This window comes from Coturnix japonica, linkage group LGE22C19W28_E50C23, assembly GCF_001577835.2.
Source record: "Coturnix japonica isolate 7356 linkage group LGE22C19W28_E50C23, Coturnix japonica 2.1, whole genome shotgun sequence".
Taxonomy (NCBI): Eukaryota; Metazoa; Chordata; class Aves; order Galliformes; family Phasianidae; genus Coturnix; species Coturnix japonica.
In genome coordinates, this window is record NC_029544.1 from 445288 (window position 1) to 464910 (window position 19623).

Below are 19623 nucleotides of genomic sequence, written 5' to 3' on the forward strand. Positions count from 1 at the left end.
AAAATAATTCACACACAAGATGTTGGCAGCCAAGAGAGGAGCCTGGCCTCGAATCCTCTTCTTCTCTGGGAGCAGGACGCTCGCTTTGCCTTACCCCAATGGCTCTGCAGTGGGTTTGGAGCATCCCTGTATCAACCCCTCTATGGGGTTTTCTGTGTCCTCATGGCACTGGGGGCTTGCAGGGGATGGGAGCAGCCCCCTGGGAGCCCTTGCAGTGCTGGGTTTGACTCCAGGCCCTTCCTTGGGGTGAAGGGAAGAGGAGGAGCGCACTGCTGGCCGCCTGCCCCCGTCATGCGGAGCTCCAGAGAGGAGCTGTGTGCTGTAGCTCTTGGCTCACATCCCAGCTGTGAACCCCACGTGAATTCAAGCCACGGAGGGGAGCTGACAGCCGAACCCTTAGGGAAGGAAAGGGGCTGCGTGGGGGCACCTGGAGCTGCAGGAGGGGTGGGTGGCAGCACTGGGGTGCTGTGGGTCCCAGGGGGTGAGGCTGGGAAGCAGCTGTGCCCTGGCACTCGGTGTGCGGAGCAGCGCTGGTGCCTCTTGGCTGCAGGGATGCTCGACTGCCTTTTTCCTGGCTTGGGGCACGCAGTGAGGAGTTGTTTTTCTGGCTGCTGTCCCGCACGGCCTCCCTCCCTCCCTCTCCTTCCTTTGCGCTGCTTTGGAGTTTGTTTTTAAAGAGACTTAAACAAAACCGCCCCTTTTGCTGCCTGGGGTTCAGCAGCTGATGGATGAAGGGGTGAGAATGGGGCTGTACATGGAGCTCTATGTACATCATACATGGAGGGAGGCTGGGGCTGCTCTCAGAGCTCCCCTGGATGCCGTCAGCTGTGGGGATGGGGGCTGCAGCTTGTTGGGCTGATCTTATCTTCCCCATCCCCTTCCTCAGGGTGTTCCTGCACACACGCAGCTCTCTGTGTATCTCCGAGCCAAGCAATTATGTTTGGAGTAACTCGTGTTATTTTGCTGATGCCTGAAATGTGTTGTTACAAACAACGCCGCGACGCTGGAGAATAAATCTCCAGCAGAGGGAAACGAAGGGAGCTTTACCAAATCCTTTGTTAGTGTGCTGACTTGCCATCTGTTAACGTGGCTTTTTGTATAGGCAGCATAAAAGCAGGGCAGAGGAATTTGTATGGGAAAGTTGAGTGCTTTAATGAGTGGTTTCTCATTCACTGACTTCACTACAGATTCTCGAGGGAAATCAGGGCCTTATTTCCCCAAATAGAGTTATTTTGGAGGTGGACAACGCAAGCATCTCTTAATAGTAGTTGGCTGCTGTTTATAATCAAACTATACAGTGAATTGTATTAAAGCTGATCCCAACCTCTGCGCCTTGGATGCAGGATGGTCTGGATGGATGGGGGTGAGCATCCCTCTGTAGGGATGTGGGTGGGTGCTGTTAAAAGTCCCCATCTCCCACCCTGAGGTTTGTTCATTACAGCCCATCCTTATGCAGACACAGTGCATTGGGAGAGTGCTGCAGCCGAGCATCCTCCTCCTCACTGGGTCATGGGAACCATAAGCAGAGAGGAGGGAGCCTTATCACTCCCATCCTTCAAAATTGCTGATGTTTAGCAGGAATGAAGGGATGGCTGGAGCTGGGAGATGGCTGGAGCTCTGCGGAGATGGGAGTGAGCGCTGCAGCTGCTTGGGCAGCAGAGGATGAGCTGTCAGCACTGTGAAGGATGTCAGTGTTTTTGGAGCTGGAAGAACTGAAGCAAAGGGCTGAGGATGGAGCAGAGGGGTCTTCTGGCTCAGGGTAACTTGTGTTGGTTCAGATGCATCTCAGTGTTGATGCAGCCTATGGGTTGGGGGTCGCAGCACACCCCCTCCAGCCCCAGGGCATGGGAGCTCAGCAGCATTCAGCCTCCAGCTGTTATCTCCCACAGCCTCCTATCACCGAGGCTGTAGCAATTAGAACTAATTAGCCAGAGACAAATGAAAACCCAGGTGGTTATCAAAGAGATATAGAGAACCAGGTCAAACCCAACCATGGGGCTGGGAGCATCAGCTCCTATGGGCTGAATCTTGTTACGAGTGTTTTGCTGTATAGGGAAATGTTGGCCTTATGGATCGGGGGCAGCTTTCCCTCCTGGCACTGCAGGAGGCTGTGCTGGGTTTCCCTGTTGCATTGCTGCATGGCAGGGCTCCTACAGTATTGCAGTCGTCAGCACAAGCTCCCTGATGCTGTTGAGGCTGAGATTTGCGCAGCGCAGGGTGTGGTTCTCTGCCTATAAAAATAACATTTGCATTTATTATTATTTTTTCTTTATTTAATAATTGGAGCTGCTTCACTGCTTTAGGAAAACAATTAGTTCTTAGGCTGCAGTGGCTTCGTCCCTGCAAATGCATTCCTGTGCAGTGCTTTTAATTCTAGATTTCCTGCCTACTTGCTTGCTTCCAGCTTCTTTCGTTCTATGCTGCAGGGCCTGAAGCATTGAGCTGCCATGGCTGCGTGGTTTATGGGATGCCATGGGTCCACTGGGGCTGTCTTTGCATCCTTCAGTCGCTCCTGTGCTTGCTCATCTCCTTTCTACCGTGCTGTGCTGCATCCCCAGCAACCTGCACTGGATGTGGCTGCTCTGGGGGTGGCAATGTCCCACTGCATCCATCTGGCTTGCAAGACTGCTCCCTCCATCCCTGCTCCTGCAAATGGCACCGTCCGACCTTTGTTAAGGTCTGCTTGTATAGAGGCAGAGCAGCAGAGGTGGCATTGCTGCTCAGAGCCTCCAAAGCAATATTGCAAGTTGTGGGATTTGGTAGCAGCATTGCAGCAGTGCCGCGATGCAGGGTAAGTGCTGCAAGGCTTTAGGAGCTGTGTGGTTAGTCTCTTGCTGCAATGGGTGCTTTAGTCCCTCTCTAGAGAGGGTTGGTTTGAAGTGGTCTTGTGAGGTTTGAAGGGGTTCCCTGTGCGACATGGGAGTGCCTTCAGTTTGCAATGCCGTGCTGTCAGGGAGAGCTGCCTGCAGCGCCTTGGAGGCACTCCAAGGGTGTATAACATACAGGATTTCTGCCTGGATGACGGAGGAGGCTCTCACAGGCAGCAGATGGGATGTGGCAAGCCCTTTTCAACAGCAGGACACATTCCTTGCAGTGCCCTCCTGCACGTCGGGATATCCTCATCCCCATCCCACTGCTTTCCCAAAGGTGGGAGGCACAGGAGGCCCCTCTGTGTGCTGCTCCTCACCCAGCTGCACCCTTCTTTGTGTCCCAACAGCTGCTGTGACCCCGTGCACCTCTCCACGGGTGCCCCAGGCCGTCCCCATGGACCTGCGCATCGGGCAGCGTGTTGTCAAGCCCGGCTCCGACACGGCGTTACTGGCTTTGAAGCACACGCAGCAGCTGCAGCACCAGCTCTTCCTCGCCAGCCTGCACCAGCAGCAAGTGGAGCAGCTTGCCCACCAGCACGTCAGGGTATGGATGCTTCTAAAATACTTTTTCCCCTGTAAAGCGTGCACAACTCATGGTGCTGTGTGTGTCTGCCAGCATAGAACCATAGGTTGGCTTGGGTTGGAAGGGTCCTTTCGTGATCATAGAACTATAGAATGGTTGGGTTGGAAGAGACCTCAGTTCCTCTAGCCCACCCATTGCTCTGGGCTGATCACATGCCTCCATCAGCTGCCCAAGGCCATCCATGGATTGGCCACCCATCCATTGCTGTGAGCACCTCCAGGGATGGGCACCCACACTTCTTTGGGCAGCAAAGAATTCCATCTTCACATCTCACCTAAATCTCCCCTCTTTAATCTGTTCCCCCCCCCCTTGTCCTGTCACTATCAGACCATGTCACTCTCCTTTCTATTTGTAAGCTCCGTTTAAGCACTGGAAGGCTGCAATGAGTTCTCCCATGAGCCTTCTTAGGGCTGAACCTTCCCAGTTCCCTCAGCCTTTTTCCATAGCAGAGATGCTCCAGCCTCTGAGCATCCTTATGGCCTCCTCTGGACTGAACATCTCATTACATCCAGTTTGCAGCAATGAAACAACTTAACACATCCTTGTCAGCCCACTGGGTTTCCAAAAATGCTGTAACAATCTGTTGCAGAGATGCTCCATCCCTATTGCACAGTGTTTCAGGTCCCCTGGTGCTGACAGTGCCCTCTCCTCTCACAGGTGACCATGGAGACCTCACACCGTGAAGCAGAGCCTGGGCAGCAGGAGCAGGAGCTGCGGCAGATCCTCAATAAGGACAAGAGCAAACGAAGTAAGAGCCTCAGTGCTTTGTGACACGTGGCATTTCCACCTGGGGAGGCAGTTCCCCAAAATCAGGGGGGCCAAGTTCATGTGGAGTGAGGGTAAAGCAGCTTAAAGCAGGGGCTCAGCAGACAGTGCTGCCTTTAACCAGGCTATGCTCTGCGTGCTCTTGGTCTGAGCATCTCTGTCCTGAGCATCAGAGAGCTTCAGGAAAAGAGTGTGGGGAAAAAAGAGTGAGCTGCACCCAATAGCTGCATCATGGAACTCACTAGCCAGGATTTGTCCTTTGTGTCCTTATTGATGCCAACCAAGTGGTAGCAGTAGATCCCTGCTTTGGTGTTACACTATACCCAACAGCCGCTGCAGTCGAAACTGGCAGTGCTTGTGCTGCCCCATGTACAGGCCAAGGCACAAATTGCCTTATAGAGCTGGCAGATCCCAGGCTGGAGCACAGGAGGGGTCGATGGGGGGTGCTGAGAGCTGGGTAGTAAGTTTTGCACCATGCAGGAGAGCAAACCTTCTGCTGCAATCTCCCTGCGCCATCTAGTGCCTGCTGCACTAGGAGTTTGCTGAGCTTTTGGAGGTGCAGAACTCTTCATAGATTTGAGTGCAGCTGTTCCCTGTTTCCATGAGCTTTCTGCCCACTTGCCCTTTGAGTCTGAACTCTCTTGGGGTGCTGATATTTTTCCAGTGATATTTTTCCTGCTGAGGTGCAGGATAGGCACAGCCACATCAGCTGCTAATCATCAACATGTAACACCCTCAGGTGCAGTGGCCAGCACAGTGGTGAAGCAGAAACTGGCTGAGGTCATCCTGAAGAAGCAGCAGGCAGCAGCTTTGGAAAGAACCAGCAACCCCAACCCTCCAGCAATGCCATACAGGTAAAACAAGAGCACCCTGTGTAATCTGACCCACCCAGTGCAGGGCAGCTGCTTGGGACCCTGCAAAAGTGGGTTTGAATGAGTCAAGGCATTGCTGATCATCTCAGCAAAGAGGTAAGAATCTCTGATGATGCTTTTCCCCATAGGACTCTGGAGCCTCTGGATCCTGAAGGTCCTTCCCCTCCTGTACTCAGCACCTTCCTGTCCCCGGTTCCTAGCACTTCTCTTGATCCCCCAGAGCATTTTCCACTCCGGAAGACAGGTAAGGCTGGGGGCCAACACCATCTCACTGCTGCCATGAGGCCATTGAGCTCGCTCCCAGGGGATGGCTGGAGCTGAGAAGTAACTCCGCCAAATCAGTCTAGCTTTGCCCCTACCTGTGATGGAGCTGGGACTGACTGCCCTGTCCCCTCACAGCGTCTGAGCCCAACCTGAAGGTGCGTTGCAAGCCCAGGAAGTGCCTGGACCGCCGCAAGAACCCCCTGACACGGAAGGAAAGTGCTCCCCCCTCTCTGAAAAGGAGACCACCTGAGACCATTGGTGAGGGCTTTGCCTGTATGCAGAGAGTTTGGGAGATCAAGGAGGCTGGAGCAGCCTGGGGTCGTGTATAATGCCCACTGTGGGGCTCCAAGGGAGAAATTAATGCTTTAGAGACTTGGTAATCATTGGTGCCCTCTTTGGGGCACAGCCTGTGGGAGCAAGCTCTGTGCTGTGATGGTTCAGGGGTGGATGAAGTGGGGAAGGATATTGCTGCCACTGTATCGTGCTGATTTTTGGGCCCTTGATGGACCTACAAGGCTGGAAGCATGCAAGGTCCTGAGCAAATACATCTAGCTAGGCTTCCTCCATGTCTGACTGCATCTCCAGCTTGCCACCTTGCCAAGGAGAGTTTTGCCTCTAGGAGGCAAACTGGGGAATTGTTAGAAGGAGGGAGAACTTTGCAGGGTTGGAGCAGGGCTGTGTAGCCCTTTCTGGGTACAGGTGTTCATTTTCCCCTTTCTTTTCACTCACAGATTCCTCCCCAAGCAGCAGCAGCACCCCAGTGTCTGGCTGCAGCTCTCCCAACGACAGCCTCCCTGCCGAGCACGGAGCCCTCCCCACTGCCTCCAGCATGGCCCACGAGGTGAGCTCCTTAACTTTGCCTCTCCCACTACCATCCTGGGCTCAAGATAAGCTAGCATCCTCCCTGGGGACCCCAGTTCTGCACTGAGCTGCCCTTAGCCCAGCTGTCCCTGCATGGTGGGACCCTCTGCCCAGTGTGGTGATGTGCTGCCTTCCTCTGCAGCGTGCCCCAGTGCTTTCCTAGTGCATGTGCTGTCTCCATATGGGTCCCTGGTGCCCCTGGCCCTGGATGTTCTTGCAGGCAGCTGGGACTTTGCTGCCCACTTCTGCTACCCATCCTAAGCTGCGTGTCCCATGCTGAGCTCTGCAATTCCCAGAGCAGGAGACTGATGGATCGTGTTTGGTGCAGGCACCCCTGGCCCAGCGCCTGATGATGCAGGAGAGCTCCTTGGCCCAGTTTGCCCTGCAGAGCGCAGTCTCCCTTCCTGCCATCACCCTGGGATTGCCAGCTACCACTAGTGCCAGGGTAGGTGACCTGGTTGTAGGAACCACCCAAACCTGGGCAGAGGGTTCCTGCAAAGCAGGGGGGATCTTGAGGTTGTTGGGCTGGCTCTGAGTAGTCTGAGGCTGCCCATGGGTATGGGGAGGACATGCCATCCTCTCTCTGTGCCGTGTCCCATTACTAATCCAGCCCCCTTCTCTGCAGGGAGATGGGGATCGTCGCTCTCTCTCTGGCCTGGCACACCGGGTGCCTGTGCTGAACGGGCCTGTCCTCACAGGCACACACTCACCCATGTTCTTCCCAGCTGGCTTGGAGCAGCATGAGGCTGGGAACCCTTTGTCCCCTCGGCTCCAGCCTGTCATCATCCTCGAGCCCTCAGTCACCCACACTCCACTTGTGGCAGGTAAGTGTTGAGCTTGGGCCAGCAGCACTCAAGGCATAGCACTGAGATTCTTGGTTTCCCATTTCTCTTCCACAAGCTCCAGCTGAGGAGATGGAAAGCATTGATCTTAGCGTCTGCCCAGTGGACAAAGAAACGCCACACCTCTCCTTCCTTTTCCCTGCAGTTCCAGGTCTGGGGACAGTCCCTTTCTCCTTCGCCCCATCGCTCATCTCTACAGAGCGCCTGTCGCTCCCAGGCCACCACAAACCACTGGGCAGGACCCGCTCGGAGCCCCTGCCCCAGAACCCCAAGGCCATCCAGCAGCAGCTGGTGTACCAGCAGCACCATGCCCAGTTCCTGGAGAGGCTCAAGCAACAGACGCACCTGGGCAAGGTAAGTACTGAGCTACAGTATGGGGTGCAGGAGGCACTGGGGGAAGGATCGCAGCCTTTTCTGCAGGGCAGCAATTATCTGATACCCAGGGCCAAGCCTGCATGCTGCTGCCTTGCTGTGAGGCTGTGCTCAGCTTCGTTGGCTCCCATATCTATCATCCTTGGGCTCTGGGGTGCCCTGCTACCCCCAGCCTCCTCAGCCTGCCCTGTCCCCACCACCTCTGTGTGCTCACTTGTCACCCCTCTGCTTGCAGCGCATGGTGAAAACCAGCGAGAAGCCCCGGCTGCGGCAGATCCCCTCCTCAGAGGACATGGAGGCTGAGGGGATGGAGGCTGGGGCTGAGAGCAGTGAGCAGGCGAGGGCACATGTGGAGCCTGCACGGCCAGGGAGCAGCGGGAAGGAGCCTGAGAGGCCTCAGAAGATGCTGCAGCCTCAGGAGGAGCTCATCCTCCAGCAGGTAAGCAAGGAATGGCAGGGATGGGGCTGTAAGAAATGGAATTCCCAGCCCCTCTTCATGCATTTCAGAGTGCTTCTTATCTACGTCTCGTGGTGCCACGTGAAATTTTGTACAAACCCATGTCTTCTGGTCATGGGAAAGTTCAGCTCAGACCCATAGAGCTCTGTAAAGGACTGCTGTGTGTGTGGGGATGCAGGCACTACATCTTTCCCTTTCTCAACTCGGGGAGTTTGCTGGGACAGGGACAGTGATCAGCAGCCACCTCTGGTGCCAGCAAAGCTGGGCATCATCCCCAAAGTGCTGGCATCATCCCTGTACTGTTTCACCTTGCATCAGGGCTGCCCAGCACTGCAGGACTGAGCCAGCAGAGAGCAGCAGATGCTGCCTCATACATGCCAGCTCCTACAGAGCAGCTCCAAGTCCTTCAGCATGAAGTGAACTCTCACATCCAGATGCTCCAGAGACATTCTCCTTCCTAGAAAGGTGCATGTCACTCGATGCTGGGTGATGTCATGCTTATTGCCACCTCTCTCCATTAGGCCTATCTCTGGGACCCCTACCCACGTGTGCAGCACCAGCTACTCAAGCGGCAGCCCCTGGCTGACTCCACCATGGTCCCAACCGTCCTGGCAGGGCACAGACCTCTCTCCAGGGCCCAGTCATCTCCTGCCACCGCGACTGTCTCCCTCCCTGCCCAGGATACAACCTCCAAAGCACTCTCCCTGCCAGTGCAGGAGCAGACCTCCAAGCCCCATTTCACAACAGGTAGGACACTGCCCCTCGTGGGGGTGGTTGGGGGGGCTGTTGAATGTCACTCCCAATCTCTCTTGGACTCCTGAATTCCTGGGAACACCATGACTGGCAGAAGGTGCAGAGGAGGTCATGAGAGTTCCCTTCTCCTTATCTAAGTTGTATTTTCCAAGCAGAATTTGCCCTTCTGGCCCCACAGCTTCCATCTGGGTCGTTACAAGGGACTGGTTTAGCTTCTTAAGCATCCAGGACAGCATGTGCATCAAAAACCTTGGGGCAGAGGCTCACGTGGTTTTGATAAAGATGTTTTCATTCAAACTGAATGATTATGGGTGTTTTAGGTCCCAGCTTCAAACCCAGCCCTGGAAAAGGGGCAGCATTAGGGTTGGCAGCACTGAGACCTGGGCATCCAGTCCAGTCTGAGGATGACAGCTCTTCTTGGGTGTTGTTGCAGGACTGGTTTATGACTCGGTGATGCTCAAACACCAGTGCTCCTGTGGTGACAACAGCAACCATCCAGAGCACGCGGGTAGGATTCAGAGCATCTGGTCCCGACTGCAGGAGAGGGGTCTGCGCAGCCAGTGTGAGGTGAGGAGCAGGGGAGGGGGGTGCCCAACTTCCACTCCTTTTGTTCCCAGATCTTCCCAGCCTGTTTTCCACCACTATCCAATAACAAAGAGGTCTTGGGAAGGGGGTTTACATTTGGCTGTTGCTGACACTGGTGTGACCATGGCCATGAGTTTGCTGTGCTGGAAGATGGGCACAATCCCTGCTGAGATAGGACTGAGGTGTTTTGCCAGCTTGGGGAACGTCAGTGTCAGCTCTTATCTATTAATCCTGATTTAGTAGGACTGACTTTGGGCCATAGAGGGTTCTACAACTGTAGGAAAACAGTCTGTCTATGGCTTATCTGGGGAGGGGAACACATGTCCCATCCTGGGGTGGTTCAGTCATAGCCCCTGTGCCCTGCAGTGTCTGCGGGGACGCAAGGCCACCCTGGAGGAGCTGCAGTGTGTCCACACCGAGCGCCACGTCTTCCTCTATGGCACCAATCCCCTCAACCGCCTGAAACTGGACAATGGGAAGCTGGCAGGTGAGCCCCCATCTGCCCTCCTGTGCTGTCCCTGTGCTGTGTGCCCTTATCCCTGGTTCCCATGGCTCTGAATCCTCCTTGTCTCCTCCTTGCAGGGATTCTGTCACAGCGGATGTTCGTCATGCTGCCCTGTGGAGGGGTGGGGGTAAGTGCTCCTTCTTTGCTCAGGGTGTTTTTTGGATGGGCTTGTTTTATTTCTTCTGGCCCCACTGAGTGGCCTGAGTGGGGAGGGAGCTCCCAAAGCCATTGGGCTGCTCTCAGCCCCCACCCCTGTGTGTCTGTGGGTTGTCCCAAGGGAGCTCAGAGCCTTGAGGGTAGAATCTGGTCTGTGGCCTCCTACAGACTCAGCCCAAGCAACAACAGCCTGCATATGGACACAGAAAATTGTCCCAGCCTCCCTCAAATGGGAGCAGGACATCATTGTAGCATGGCTTCCCACTATCCTTGGGAGCATCCTGCCCTTGAATCAGACCTTTGCAGACCCTTCCTCCAGGGAACCCTGCTACCACAAACCCCTTGCAGCCACATCTGAGAGCCAGGGGCTTTAGGAGGGAGCAGATTTATGGGACAGATGGGACCTCAGCTGTGTGCACAGCATCCCACATCCCAGTGGGATGGCCGGGGTGCAGCATGGGCTTCCACCAGGGTCATGGACAGTGGCATGGGGACAGCAGCTTTCCACTTCTCTCCAGACATTTCTGTGGCCTCTCCTCTCAGAGCTTGCTGCCCTGGTTTCTCTCCATTCATTGCATTCTCCTCTCTTCCTCTCTCCCCGTCTGTCCTTTTCTTTCTCTCTCTTTCAGGAAGGGTCTCACTCCATGCCTTCCTGCTGCCTCTTCTGGTTCTTCTCCTCTCCTTGCCCCTGCTGCTGGGCACCAGCTCTTCTCAGCCTCGTTTACATCCACTTTCCCTGCTCTGCCTCCCCCCTTGCCTTCCTATTGCCCTGCCCGAAGGCAGGGGCCTGGAGCTGCCCCCTCGGGGGGCAAAGGGGGAGCATTTGAATTGCACACATGGAGTTGATCAGAAGAGACTTGAGTTTTCCGGCTCTGGCTCAGCCCTTGACGTGATCCTGATCAAACCAAGATGTTTGGTTAAACAATAAAATAAGATAAAGAAGGTAACGAGCGTTTTCTCAGTCACTCCTTCTAGATCCTGGGTACAGGGTGAGGTGCTCCATGTGCAGAGCTTTCCCTGGGGGTCAGGGTGAGGAGCCATTACCCTGACTGCTGTCCCCAGGTGGACACTGTGGAGCCAAGGATCTTGCCCCATGGTTTGCAGGGTGGCTTCATCCTCTGAGCAGGGTGGCTGGCACAGAGTGTGGGTTCTCCTGCTGATGTGCCCTATCCCCATCTCTATCTGACTGTTCCCTTGCTTGCAGGTGGACAGTGATACCATCTGGAATGAGCTGCACTCCTCCAATGCAGCCCGCTGGGCCGCAGGCAGCGTCACCGAGTTGGCCTTCAAAGTGGCCAGTAGGGAGCTGAAGGTAAGGAGAGGGACAGTGGGGCCTGGAGGTCCCACCAGTATGGCACGGAATGTCCCTGCAGCAGGAATGGCTTGCTGGGGTGTTTGATCTCCTCATGGATTTTTTTTGTCCCCAGAATGGTTTTGCTGTGGTGAGGCCGCCCGGACATCACGCGGATCCATCCACTGCCATGTAAGGGCCCCTTCCCAGATGGGTGTTGTAGTGGAAGCCCCAGAATCTAGGTCAATACAGGGTCCCCCCAGGGGGTGATAACACTAATTGTTCCCTGTTAACAGCCCCAGGACCCTTCTGTACTCAGACTAAGTGGGGAGGGGAGGCAGAGCCCATCCTTTGGTGAGGGATGGGTGCTCAGGGGATCCTGGTTCTGAGCAGCTCCACCTGCCTCATTGCAGGGGGTTCTGCTTCTTCAACTCGGTGGCCATTGCTGCCAGGCAGCTGCAGCAGAAAGGGAAACTCAGCAAGATCCTCATTGTGGACTGGGTAAGTTGTTCCTGTCCCCTAGAAGGTTCTTGTGCCTTCCCAGGACATCCCAGCTCTGATTTGGGGTTAGACCTGAGGGTAGAGAATCCTAATTGGGGTCTGGCTTCAGGAACGTGGCTGGGATCTCCCTGACATGTCAGGGTGGGGGAACTGGGACCAGATCTGAGACAGGGGAGTCTGAAGCAGGGCAGGGATCTAGGTGCTTTTAGCTCCATTGAGCTGCAGGGCAGTTTCAAGTGCACAAAAAGGGGCCCTCACATCATCCATATCTCTCTGTAGGATGTTCACCACGGCAATGGGACCCAGCAGATCTTCTACAGAGACCCCGACGTTCTCTACATCTCTTTGCATCGTCACGACGATGGAAACTTCTTCCCTGGCAGCGGGGCTGCTGATGAGGTATGAAATGAACAGACAGGCCCCAAGATCCACACAGCTCCGCTTTGGGGCAGCCCCTTGGTTCAGTCCTACAAGTGAGAGACCCCAGGGTGTCCATCCCCTCCACCCTCAGGTGGACGTCTCCATGGAAGCTGATCTCCATTGCTTTGCCTTAATGCAGAGTTGGGGTTTCCTGTTCCCAGAGTGCAGGACATGGTGAAGCATGGGACTGCTTACTGATGGTTATGAGGATGGAGGGGATCTGACCCATGTATGGGTGGAGAAATGAATCCCTGCGGGCCACATCCAGCCCTTCACCATCATCCTTGCTCTCCCCCAGGTTGGTGCTGGCCCTGGTGAGGGATTTAATGTCAACGTAGCCTGGACTGGAGGCCTTGACCCCCCCATGGGTGACCCTGAGTATCTGGCTGCTTTCAGGTACTATTTTCTGCATTCCTCTGCATTTCCCCCATCTTCAGGCTAAGCCAACACTTAACCCCTCTTACTACTTGTTCTTTTTCACCCTGACAGGACGGTGGTGATGCCAATCGCACATGAATTCTCCCCCGATGTGGTGTTGGTGTCAGCTGGCTTCGATGCAGCTGATGGCCACCCACCACCCCTGGGTGGCTACAAAGTCTCTGCTAAATGTAAGGAAGTACAAGCAGCACTTTGAGCTCTTCCCATTGCTTGGCTGGGCTCTGGAGCTGGCAGCTCACAGGGACAGCTCAGAGTTATTCTGGCACAGCAGAGGGGGCTCTTTCCCTGCTGTATTGGGCAGGGAGGCTGATGTCTGCCCCTTGGATTTCCTGGGCAGGTTTTGGCTACCTGACCAAGCAGCTGATGAGCCTGGCTGGGGGCCGCGTCGTCCTGGCCCTTGAAGGAGGCCACGACCTCACTGCCATCTGTGATGCTTCTGAAGCCTGTGTATCAGCCTTGCTGGGCAATGAGGTGAGAGCCAGGACCCCTGAGGGGGCTGGGGGGGGGGGTTTGCTGTGTCCCTGTAGGGCAGCTTTGGAGAATCTGCTCTCCCTGTCTGGTTGCTGGGACCTGTTGGGAGCAATGGGAACAGGGTGGAAGCGTGGGTTGTGGCTGTGAGCCCAGCCTTGTGCACAGCTCTCTCCCTTTGACCCTTCCATCTCTCCCTTTGGCAGCTGGACCCTCTCCCAGAAGAAAGCATGAGGCAGAAGCCCAATGCCAACGCTGTGCGCTCCTTGGAAGCCGTGATCCAGGTCCAAAGTGAGTGTCCCACAGCTGAGTTAGCATGGATGGCCCAAGTGCTGCCATTTCCTCCTCTGTCAAGGGAAAACCACCCAGGGAATGAAGCACTTTGGAACCCTCCACCTTCCTCCCCCTCCCTGGAGTGGGTTGATGCCCCTTGCATGTGTTCACATGGGCCACCCCTGTCCCAGCATCTATCCTGACCTTTGCTTCCCCTATAGGTAAATACTGGGTGGCTGTGCAGCGTTTTGCCTCCAAACTGGGCTGCTCCTTCCTGGAGGCTCAGCACCACGAGGCAGAAGAGGTAGAGACGGTCACAGCCTTGGCCTCCCTCTCAGTGGCTGTGATGGTGGAGAAGAGGTAATGCTCTTCATTGGTCATGGGATGTGCAGATGGCCCACAGTCCATGTGCTGAGCTCTGAGCCTTGGGGATGCTTGGGTTGGCAGCAGGGGGTTGGTGTCCCACAGCCCAGTGAGATCTGGGTGGTGCTGGGTGTAAACTGGTCTCAGAGAGTGGGAGGTGGATGTTGTGCCCATTCTGTTCAATGGGAGCTCTGGTCCTGTAACCTTCTCATCCCAGGCAACAGGGCTAGAAGCTGGATGTGCCAGGTGATAAGCACAGAAATAATGTGTTGTGTTGGGAAGAGAAGATCTCATCTCATGTACTGTGTTTCTCCAGGCCACAAGATGAGCCTATGGAGGAGGAGGAGCCCATGAACCAGTGATGAGCGGTGATGTTCTCTGCACCCCTGCTTCCAGGACGTGGTTGGACTCTTCCTGAGCCCAGTGCTCACTCTTCACTCCTGGCTTCCCATTTGCCACTCACTCCCTGAGTCACGGTCCTGAAAGGGGCTGGACCTTTGGCTGCCACACATCCAAGAAAGGATGCTCCTGCAGCCAGCCCAGGAGACACCTTCCTGCTTGGGACAGATGGAACACATCAACCTCCCTCTGCACAGCACGGTGCTGCCACCCTACACTGTGCCTGCAATCAATCCCCAACCTTCAGAACCCAAAGTCTTTCTTGGGGATGTGCAAGAGGCCACCACCTTTCTGGTGCAGACCTGCCCTTCTCTTGGGATCTTCCTCACGCTTGGGGGAAGGGTTGGGTGTTGGGATGGATGTTGTGGACACACCATCAGAACTCTGCACCCAGAGCTCCTCTGCAGTCAGCTGTCCCATGGAGCAGCAGCTCTCTGTCTTGCTTGAGAGGGGAGAGGCTTTCAAAGGCCTCCCCAGTGCTCCTATTCCTCTCTGCTAGGGCACGAGGTGGGAACAAGCATGCCAGTGCTGTGGGCTGTGACCTCATTCTGCACGAGAAAGGGTTTGGAAAGCATTGGATGATGCACCCATTGCTTTGCAGCTGGGGAAGAGCGAGGGCCAGAGTGTCTGCAGTGCCCAGGATTGCACCTGTGGGACATGTTAACCACTAACCAGAGAGCGAACCCTCTGGTGCTGGGGCTCTGATTTGCACTATATACATATGAGATGTGCTAATGTGAACCTTACGTACTCTTCTTTCCATGGGAATTTTGGGAACAAACACCTTGTGTGTGTGTGTGTGGATGTTACCGAGGTGCCTTCAGCCCTTTCCAGCAACCCGCTGGCCTTAAGGATCCGTGTCCTGCAGTCCCTGGTTGTCTTCCAGTCTCCCCCTTGGAGTCAATGGCACCTGGTTCCCCCTCTCCAGTGTCTGAACCCACTTCTCCAGCTGTGATCAGATCCAGTCCTGCTCCCTCTATGGGTTGTACTGGGATGACCAGAGATGGGCTCAGCCCTCTTGAAGTGCTGCATCCAGTTGGATTTGCCTTCTTCTCTTCTCATACTGCAACAGAGCATCCTCACCCCAAGAGCCTCATCCTTCCCTGTGTCCCCCCCCCTTGGGTTCTGGGTTCACAGTGGGGTTCAATGGACAGCTAGGCTTGGTGGTGGGGGGAAGGGGATGGATGGGGTGCTGAGCTCAGGGGGCAGCCAGGCTCCATCTGCAGGCACAGGGAGGAAATTTTGTATAAAAAAATAAAAGAAAAAAAGAAAGAAAAAAAAAAAAGAATATATTGGAAAAATAAACATTTATGTGTCTCAAACTGCCCAGAGCTCTGGGGGAGGGTGGGAGGTGGGGGGAGAAGTCACTGTGTGCTATTATGTACTGTGGGTATCCTCTATGGCAGCCATAGACTTTGGGGCTCAGCACGAACCTGAGGCCTTTCCAAGTTGCTGATGGAGCCCATGGGCTGACCCACATCAGAGCTTTGGGGCTGGGGGCCTTTGGGGTGTGATCCACATGCATTGAATATCCCTTCCCCATCACAACTAGCACATCCAGAGCAATGTTTGCAGCCCAACCCCATTGCAGTGCTCTTGGTGGGGCAGCATCCTGCACTGGGACCACCGTGCTTCCCCCTCTGCCCCCCTTCCCCAGCAATGGGACCCATTGGGAAATCCCAAGGCACAGATTTCACAACATTCAAGCAATTCATCATCCCTCTTATAGAACCAAATAGGGGCGGATGCTGCAGCTCCAAACAGAGAAGGGCACAGATGAGCCCCGTGGTGCCTTCAATACGTTTTGACACCGATTTCAAAGCATTTCCTATACAGAGCTCCCCTCCCCGGGGTTCCTTCCATACCCCTCTGTTTTAATGCCCTGCAATGAGACGTGTTTATAAACATCCTCCCGACAAAGCAGACTCCGAGCGAGATCCCCAAAGGGAAGATTTATCCAAGGTCTTTCAAGATAGACAATTAAGTGAAGGCAACGCGAGAGAGAGAGAGACGATAAATCCAGGGGGGGACAAATGAAGGGCACAGAATATCGCCCTCCCATCTCCCTCCCCCTCCCCACTTTGTGCTCCCAGCTTCGTTTTCACCTCCAGCAGAATAAAAACCATTTCAATGCTCTGAGAGCTGAGAGCTTTCGGGGACTTCAAACATGGATTTGGTTGCCCGAGGGCTCCATCCCTCTTTCCCCGGATGATGGCTCCCGCTTAACGAGGGCACATCCCCATCCAGCTCCTCCAGCTCACTTTGATATTTAATAGGCTGACTTCCATTTGCTGCTTTATATTAAGGTCCCTTTGCACACTCCGGGTTAATTCACCTATGGGAGAAGGCGAATGGAGCCTCCCCAGTGCCGGCACAGCTCCTTTCTTATTGTTCTTTGCTCAGTAAATCCTCCTCCCATCACACAGCCCGAATTGGCCGCGAGTTATCAGTGCAACACGAGGATGCTCTGCCTGCAGCCAGGGATGGATGCTGAGGTCGGGCAATAAGAGCAGCCAGGGGGGGATTTGGTGGGGAGGTTTTTCACTTAGAAAGGTCTTTAGGGTCACGAAAGGACTTTCATTCCTCTGTTAAGCTCCTGCCGAGCATTCAACTCTAATAAAGAGGTCTGGAAGTCACCGGCTGGAGCCTGAGCTGCCCATCAGCCCAGACTGCAACCAATAGGAAGGAACCCTCACCAAAAAGCCCCGAAGTCCTCAAGGGAAAAGCTCGGGTCCATTAGCAAAGTGCTCCTCAGCTTGGGCTCCTCCTGCAGCTCTCCACACTCCGGTCACGTTTCCATCTCTCCTATAAGCAGAGCTGTGCTGTGCAGCCCCTCAACGTCAGCTGCATCCTCTGGTCCTTGGGGGTGGAACTGCAGAGCCCCACATTTGGGACCGTGGGGTGGGAAGTAAGAGTTTAATCACGCAATGAAATCCCAATGTGAATGCTCTCCATCTTCAGCCGCCGTTTGCGCCTCCGTCTCCAGAGCTGCCCTGAAATTGGGGCTGTTTAGCAGTGGATTCACCCAGGGTCCCTGTTGGGGTTTCAATGGGGCTGCTTCCCAGCCTGGCAATGTCTCAGTGGGGCAGTTCTCCCCCTTTCCCTCTCCCTCCGCTCTTTCAAGATATGAGGATGGGGCAAAGATGAGAACTTTGTCCTCTGGCCTCGTCCAGGTTCACCCTAAAGACAAATGCAATGAGAACTGATGGAACTGATGGAGGGTCTGAGGGTGTCCCATCCCACAGCATGCAATGACACAGATGGGGACCCCACAGACACTGCATTGCAGGCTTAGGAACGGGGCTGTGCACCATTTCAATCCCCTTTTCTGGCCCTTTATGACCATAACGCAGCCACAGCTTTGGGCACAGCTCTTACAGCATCTCCAATAAGGCCAAGCAGCACCCAAGGAGGGATGCACCAGGGTGACCAAGAAAAGAAAAGGGATTTTTTTTCCCATTGGGTGACCCTCATTGGGATGCAAGAAGATGGGAGTCCCCATTCCTCTTTCAGTTGTCTTCCCCAAAGCACCGGGTGGGCTCTGACCCTATCACCAGAGCTGGGACCCAGAAATACCAAAGGAAAACCCAATCTTTCTTTAGGGATTTAGACCCAGCAGGATGAACTGGGTTTGTTGCAGCATGTGGATCACAAAGGGGGTGGGCTGGGAGATGCAGAGTGGGATGTAGGATGCGGGTGCGCTCTGCACCCTGGCCATACATACCCCAGCTCAGTGGGACGCAGACATGGACCAAGCCCCTTCCATCCTCCAGACAGAGAAGGCGTAGCTGAGCCTCTCGTGGGCCAGGTAGTTGCAGCTGGTGATCTTGTGGTCCAGCTCATCGCTCTGCAGCACCTGGTACAAGAAGTCAATGTACCGTGCAGCCAGCTTGAGGGTCTGGATCTTGCTCAGCTTATCGGAGGGCAACGTGGGGATGATCTTCCTCAGCTCCGCGAAGGCATCGTTGAGCGATTGGGTCCTCTGCCTCTCCCTCACGTTGGCAATCACCCTCTGTGTGTGCACATCCTCGAAGGACTGCGGCACCGGGCTGCGCTTGCAGCGTTTGCCCTGCGGAGATGTGGCTCTGCCGTCCTCCAAAGCTTTACCAGCTTGGCCTCGTTTACGGAGGCATTTCTTGTGCAGCCTCTCGCCTTCCTCCTCGCTGGTAACCAGGCTGCCTTCGGGAGACTCGGGGCACATGTTTTCTTCCTTCATCTTCTTGGCAGCCACCAGATGTTGTAACCAAGGAGCCTTTCCCTTCGTGCTCTCACGGCGCGCGGAGCATCGGTGGAGGTGACGCTCAGCATCCGTCCTTCAACCCCACCAAACTCCTCCAGAGCCCCGCAGAGCCCTCCAAGGAGCTCCGTTGGTTTTTCCTTTGGGCGAAGGAGAGGAGGGCGTTCGGATAACTTTGGGGAATGGCTTTTGCTGATAGGGTGAGGAGGAACGGGGGCGGACCAGGCGCAGACCAATGCAGCGGTGCAAGGTAACGCAAACAGCATTGGAGCTTATGGGTTCCAGATTTCCTCCCTCCCTCCTCCACTGACACCCCCCAAGCCCTCCGGCACAGATGCTTCTGCCTGCTGCCCGGTCGTCGCCTATGCCGATGTGAACACCAGCCATGGAGGCCAAGGGAGCCTGATTTGGTTTTAGTCTTAATTTTAAGACCCTACAAAAGCCAACCAGAGGTTTTCATCCACCCAGAATGGAAGAGAAGACTTTCATCCATGGGATGTTCAAGTGGAAGTGTGGAGCAATGGATGCTCCAATGAGCAATGGATGTGCTATTAACCCAATGGAAGACGTGACTCTGTTGGGCATCCACTGCTCTTAAGGAATAGCACCAAACCCAAAATGGGTTTGAGTTTGCACCACAAAAGAGAGAGAGAGAAAGAGGGGGAAGGAAGGGAGAAAGGGAGAGAGAAGGACGGAAGGAAGGAAGGAAGGAAGGAAGGAAGGAAGGAAGGAAGGAAGGAAGGAAGGAAGGAAGGAAGGAAGGAAGGAAGGAAGGAAAGGAAGGAAGGAAGGAAGGAAGGAAGGAAGGAGGGGGAGATGGGAGGGGAGATGCTGGGAGATGATGGGATCCCAATGGCTTTGCTTGGTAGGGCTCAACGCGCTGCTCACACGCGACCATTGTCGAAGACAGCAGCCAATATCAGCTGTTCCTAATGTGGGAAGACAATGGATCAGAGGGGCCTGGGAAAGCAAGAGAAAACAAAGGGAGAGAGAAAAATCCCCCCAGGGAGGGGAGAATTGAGGCAGATCCCGGCTCCTCTGATCCCGTGCTTGGAGGAACTGGCTGAGATCAGCAGGAACGGGATGGCGGCCAATTGACACCAGCTGGGGCACGGGCTTTTGCCTGGCTTTTGTTCATTAATTTATCTTTTAATTGATGGGTTTTGAGGTTTTTTTTTCCCCCACAAAACAAGCTTAATTCTGTTTCAATCTCCTGCAGAGCTCAGGGTTGGTGCTGATATCCCCAAGCAAATGGATATCGATGCGCTTTGATCAATGGAGACAACCAACGACTCACCCCGAGCTGCTCAATGGGGCTTTTTCACCCACAGTTGGATGTTTTGTGGTG

At 54.8% G+C, this 19623-nt stretch overlaps 2 protein-coding genes across 10 annotated transcripts in view; one reads left to right on the forward strand and one right to left on the reverse strand.

Annotated features, from left to right (window-relative positions):
- HDAC7 (histone deacetylase 7) overlaps positions 1–14819 on the forward strand; it is a 56289-nt gene extending 41470 nt beyond the window's left edge. For 8 of the 9 annotated variants that reach the window (XM_015886849.2, XM_015886853.2, XM_015886856.2 and 5 more), the window contains 24 exons: positions 3218–3414; positions 4111–4201; positions 4958–5072; positions 5219–5334; positions 5490–5612; positions 6086–6195; positions 6544–6660; positions 6841–7039; positions 7203–7411; positions 7665–7868; positions 8408–8633; positions 9073–9206; positions 9591–9711; positions 9807–9856; positions 11090–11197; positions 11313–11368; positions 11590–11677; positions 11957–12076; positions 12396–12493; positions 12587–12705; positions 12873–13006; positions 13210–13294; positions 13498–13636; positions 13956–14819. In XM_015886849.2, the coding sequence (XP_015742335.1) occupies positions 3218–3414; positions 4111–4201; positions 4958–5072; positions 5219–5334; positions 5490–5612; positions 6086–6195; positions 6544–6660; positions 6841–7039; positions 7203–7411; positions 7665–7868; positions 8408–8633; positions 9073–9206; positions 9591–9711; positions 9807–9856; positions 11090–11197; positions 11313–11368; positions 11590–11677; positions 11957–12076; positions 12396–12493; positions 12587–12705; positions 12873–13006; positions 13210–13294; positions 13498–13636; positions 13956–14001 (3005 nt within the window). In that variant the 3' untranslated portion in view covers positions 14002–14819. The remainder of the gene's footprint in view (positions 1–3217; positions 3415–4110; positions 4202–4957; positions 5073–5218; positions 5335–5489; positions 5613–6085; positions 6196–6543; positions 6661–6840; positions 7040–7202; positions 7412–7664; positions 7869–8407; positions 8634–9072; positions 9207–9590; positions 9712–9806; positions 9857–11089; positions 11198–11312; positions 11369–11589; positions 11678–11956; positions 12077–12395; positions 12494–12586; positions 12706–12872; positions 13007–13209; positions 13295–13497; positions 13637–13955) is intronic. The other variant, XM_032441076.1, reaches the window with a different exon arrangement.
- Positions 14820–16979: 2160 nt separating this feature from the next.
- LOC107325715 (twist-related protein 2-like) lies at positions 16980–18459 on the reverse strand. The gene is made up of 2 exons (XM_032441077.1): positions 17763–18459; positions 16980–17218 (listed from the first exon to the last, which is right to left on the reverse strand). Exon 1 carries the CDS (start codon positions 18252–18254, stop codon positions 17769–17771), a length of 486 nt encoding a protein of 161 aa, XP_032296968.1. The 5' UTR covers positions 18255–18459; the 3' UTR covers positions 16980–17218; positions 17763–17768.
- Positions 18460–19623: the final 1164 nt, after the last annotated feature.

Bases quoted from the DNA above. Each gene is read 5' to 3' on its own strand.
- LOC107325715 (XM_032441077.1), bottom strand. From the start codon at position 18,254: ATGAAGGAAGAAAACATGTGCCCCGAGTCTCCCGAAGGCAGCCTGGTT.